The sequence below is a fragment of the Myotis brandtii genome, unplaced genomic scaffold (assembly GCF_000412655.1).
Source record: "Myotis brandtii unplaced genomic scaffold, ASM41265v1 scaffold112, whole genome shotgun sequence".
Classification (NCBI taxonomy): domain Eukaryota; kingdom Metazoa; phylum Chordata; class Mammalia; order Chiroptera; family Vespertilionidae; genus Myotis; species Myotis brandtii.
This window is the reverse complement of record NW_005353838.1, coordinates 15734648-15739580: the sequence shown is the minus strand read 5'-3', so window position 1 is coordinate 15739580 and position 4933 is coordinate 15734648. Positions and strand designations below refer to the sequence as shown.

The window sequence follows — 4933 nt, the reverse complement described above, 5'->3', positions numbered from 1 at the left end:
ATTAAAGTGAAGCTGAACCCAGCCACTCCTAGGAAAACCTCGGATGGGACCTGGCGAGGCCTTCCCAGCAGGACCGGGGCTTGCGGGGAGCCCAGTGACTTCCCCATCCGGCATGTGGGCGGCTGCCAACGGATTAGAAAAGGAGAGAGGGAGCAAGCGCTCCCACAGCCTGGGTTTTGCAAGTCTTTCATGGTGTTTCACTTCTGGCCCCAGCTCACTGCTGGGCACTGAGCTCTCCCACCCTGAGGGGCCAGTAACGAGCCACTGCCCACCAGGACCATGCCCACGGAGGAGGTCACAGGGCAGCCCGGATCCCCGGCCACCTGGAGCCCGCCAGGGTCAGCAGGGAGAACGCCAAGCCACCTCAGGGCCTGCTGTTTCTGCACTTGTGTTTTAGCTTTTTAATGGCAATTTCAATGGAAAATGGCTTCCACATACTTGTTTACGTCTGCTCTCTCCCTTAAATCCACCTAAAATTGTACTACGAAAAAGCAAAAGCCCAGAGCTCAGAGAGAACAGGGAAGGACATACGTGGGGAAGTGGAAGGAGGCTGAGGAGGGTGAGCAACTCAGGGACACAGCAGCCAGAGTGCAGGCTGGGGATGCCATAGAGAAGCGGGCTGGCCCAGGCCCCCTGCAGGAGCGTCCTCACCCTCAGTCAATGTCAGGAGCAGTCGCTTCTCCTGGATTCTCCTGTCCCATCCCACAGGGCTAGCCCTCCCTCCGTGGTGGAAGGAGTGAAGCTACTCTGGAGAACTTGAGCCAGAGCGAGCTCAGACTGCGGGCACCAGCAGCACAGAGAGGACATTTGGGGGACCGTGCGAGCACAGGGTGAGCCTGTGGGAATCCACGCTCTGAATGACGAGAGCTCTGCCCAGGCCTCTCCCCTCCCTTGGCGCCCAGAACCCTGGGACCCAAGCTGATGTCCCAGAACGGGACGTGGGAGAATCCCCTCTGGAGAGAGTGGCCAGCCACAGAGAAAAGAGGACAAACACTAATGACTGTGGTTGCCCCCAGATGTGACGGGCCCCCAGCTAATCATCTTAAAGTAAGTCTATGGATGACAACCATTTTAAAGGTGCTGTCTCTATCACACACACACACACACACACACACCCACACCCTCTCTCTCTCTCTCTCTCTCTCTCTCTCTCTCTCTCTCAGAGCTGCCAATCAATTTTTTAATGCCAAGCTCTTGGCATTACACTCTTGGCCATGTGACTTACGTTAGCCTTTGGGACATTAGCAAATATGACACGAAAGAAGGCTTGACAGCTGTGCATTACCCCTTGCTCTTTGTCCTGTGGTTGGAGTCTGGAAACCACAGACAGAGTGTAAGCTATCCTGCTGGAGAAGCCACAGGGCCCGGCTGACAGCCTTCCGACCACCCGACCTGTGACTGAGTCCATCTCAGGTTGGAGCCATGAGATGACCACAGGCCAAGGTGCCACCAGGCAGGAAGCCAGGAAACCCACCCTGCTGGACACAGTACAACCTGCCAGCCTACGAAGCGGCGAGCAGATGGAGTGGGTGGTTTGTGATGTGATGGTGGAATCTGAGACAGACTTGAAGGATGTGAGGAAGTCAGCCACATGGTCCTCTGGGTGGCAGAGAGTTCCAGGGGGGCCCTCCAAGGGGCACACACTGGGTGGAGAGGAGCTGCCCGGAGGCCAGTGGGACAGAGCCTGGGACAGGAGGGCAGACCCAGAAGGGGTCAGTATCATCACCAGATGGGCAGGCCTTCCAGGTCCTGGTCACGATAGGTTTTTACACTAAGAGAGATGAGCCCTTTCCAGGTCCTGAGCAGGGGAGGGGCCTGGTGTGACCACATCCCTATGATGCCATTCAGCCTGTCCCAGGATGTGCCCTGGGTTTCCTGGAAACATCTGCCTGGGCCGTAGGTGGGGTGACTGGGCAGGAATCCTTCCCAGGTGCCTCAGGGCCTCACCACCAGGGCCGTGCCTCTGGCTTGGTGATGTGAGTTACCAGGATGAGGTTGCAAACCGGTGATGCAGCCATGCTACCCTTCAGCCTCTATGTGTTACCTGGAGCACATCTGGGAGCAAACGCTTTCCAGCAACTCATGTCCCTCTGGGGTATAACTTGGTAAGGAAGGCTGGTCATGTGCTTGAGCATTTCTTTTATTTACCAAGTTTTGGAATCCTGAGTCAGTTTCCAATGATCAGCCCAAGGTGACCAATAAGTGTTTTACTTGGTGGATGTTATAAACTGGTGGTTGTTACCATAGCCAATGGGTCCATCCTTTGCAGCCATTGTTCTTGTACAGATACTCATCCCTCCCTTCTTTGGTCTGTGGAGGCATCTTTAGGTTCGTTCTTGAGTCTCTCCGACATGATGCCAGGAGTCACGGAGAGCTTCCTGGCTTTCTGCATAGTAAGGTGCTCCGGGCTTATCTTGTGCATGTTTGTCCCAGACTGTAAGCCAGCCATTTCTTCAAGGAGGGGCTACTGTCAGTCTGGACACTGTGATGGCTCAACGTCAGCTGACTGTCACTGGGTGGCTCAACGTTTCTGGTCTTTTCGGTGGTCGGGGCCAGGAAATACATTGTTTAAGAGAGAACATACCATGAGTTCATATTGATCTTTTAACAAATTCAGAACCCCATGGTCTTAACTTTCTTCACTTCATCCATGCATCTCTTTTCTTTCAGGCTGGAAATCTTGATTCCCAAAGACAGAAACATAATGACTTATTTGCTTTAGCTTACAGTTTCAGGATAACAACAGCAATATTGTTACAAAAATGTGAATACAGTTAATACAGTTTATGCCTTTTAAAAAATTTTTTCCCCTTTAGAGTATGCCCCAGTAGAGGTGTATAGTCAAATTATAGTGTTTTAAAGCTTTCTTAAATTATTTCTGTCTGCAAGGTTAAGCCACCAAACTGATACAAAATTAGATGCATTTGTTTGACTTTGTTTTTGATTTTTTAGGGATTTCTATTTTGTTCATTTTGACTTAATTTTCATAATTATGCATTTATATTGATTCCCAAATCAAATCTGTACGTTTTCTGCAGAGAAACCTGGCTTCTGTCACAGCTCCTACACCCTGCTCTCTCCCATTCTCCTTACGTCATGGTTGAGCTTTCCATTCTTTTTTTTCCATTGTTGTGTTTTAATTGAGATTTGGTATAAATTCCAAGCCAAAAAATATCATAATATGAGTTTATTGCAAGAACCACTTTGATTAAGTCTAAAGGCATTTATATGTGTGTGAAAGGCCAGCGTGAGCTACACATGACAAACGAGAGTGATGTCAAGCAGACAACACACCCTCCAGGTCACAGTCAGAGTGAGGGTGTCTCAGTCGGGGTCTGCTGCAGAGAACAGGACCCACACTGGCCGGTTCAAGCAGGAAACCACTTATTAGAGGCCCTGGTAGAATCTGAATGAACAGGCTCCGGGCAGAGCTTTGGGGATTGACTTCCCCGAGCTGCACTGCAGACTGGAGCTCAGGAGGACGAGGGTTCCAGAAGTGCCCCGAATAGAGCAGCTACGCTCCCAGCTCCCAGCTGTGCCACTGCTGCTGTGCTCCGCTCAGAAGATGCATGTTCAGACCCGACCTCCCGATCAGCGACCAGACACCGTGCTGCCCACTGGACTTCACCAGGACCCGCAGAGTGGGTGGCCCCTTCTCCCTTCCGCGCCCATAAGAGTGCATCCTACAGACCAGGGTTGCCAGGGTCTGAGAAAGGTCATTTTGAGCTTCCCATCCCCTGCAATTCAGAGAGAAAGAGTAGAGGGAGGATGAAAAGGAGAGTGGGCACCCACCCACTGGACATACGGAGAGAGATGTCGCGGTGCCATTGTCCTGTGTGCAATGGCAGAGCCAATGTAGCGAAGGCCTGTCATATGCCTTCCTGAGCCATCACCCTAGGAGAAATGTTTCAAGGGGCGTTTAAAAGAGAATCTTGCCTACCTGTGATGTCAGCCCTTTCTAGGGACACCTGCACCATATTGCCGTAATTTAGGCTTGTAGACCTGACTTCCAGGAAGTGCTCTGATGCTCATCACCAGTAGGAGAGACAGACACAGGGGACTGGAGCAGGCTGCATGCCGGCAGGCTCCTCTCCTCCCTAAAAGCTCCTGGTTTGCAGGGGAGGGGTGTCCCTGGGCTCATTTAAGCTGGACGGGCAACGAGGGGACTGGGTCCTAGGACCCCCAACCCAGTGACACATGGAGTTAGTGAAAGAGCAGCAAAGCGCTGCTGTTGGCTCTGAGCGGAGCAGAGCACACCCTGAAAGGCAATCCCTTCACGCAGGCCCACGTAGAGGCCCAACGCCCAGGACGGCTGTGTCCCAGCGCCGAAGGGACCGCAGGGGAAAGGCTCCTCTCGCTTTTTGTTCCTGACATTTTTATTTTAGAATTTTAAAGAAAGGGGATGTCAGAGAGCTATTTTGCTGCGCTGGATAAACCGGGGACCGGGTAATCAGGCCGGTGGCTGTGGCGCTGGGCAGGGCGGCTCCAGAGGACCCTTTAGTCACAGGATTGCGAAGCCCGCGGGTCAGGAAGAAACTAGAAGCAATTAGCCCGGCTAGGTAGCCAGGTCTGTGTGAGGGCCTGCTCTTCGCTCCGCGGCTGCTGGGGAAACGTCCCCTTGAACAGCCGGCCAGCACAGACCGCCCTCCTCTAGTTTGGCCGAGGCGAGTGCTCTGCCGCCCCGAGTTCAACTTCAATAAAAGGGCCCGGCCCGCCCTTGATCTCGCGGCTTGCCTGACAGCCCCGCTCAGGCCCGGGCCTAATTGAGCCCGGGTCACCTGGGAATAGGTTCAAAGGCATCGAAGCCAGTAAACCACCTCCAGGCCTCGAGCCAGAGCGGCCTGGGGAACAAAGAGACCCCCCCCTCCTCCAACCACTTCAAACGGGCCCGCGCTCAGCGTCCAGATGGCGCAGGGCCGGGGTCCCCGGGGCC

At 53.4% G+C, this 4933-nt stretch overlaps 1 protein-coding gene across 1 annotated transcript in view; it reads left to right on the top strand.

Moving 5' to 3' along the window:
* Positions 1-1427: 1427 nt before the first annotated feature.
* TWIST2 (twist family bHLH transcription factor 2) overlaps positions 1428-4933 on the top strand; it is a 4872-nt gene continuing 1366 nt past the window's right edge. Inside the window, exon 1 of the mRNA XM_005857755.1 lies at positions 1428-1574. Within this exon, the coding sequence (XP_005857817.1) occupies positions 1428-1574 (147 nt within the window). The remainder of the gene's footprint in view (positions 1575-4933) is intronic.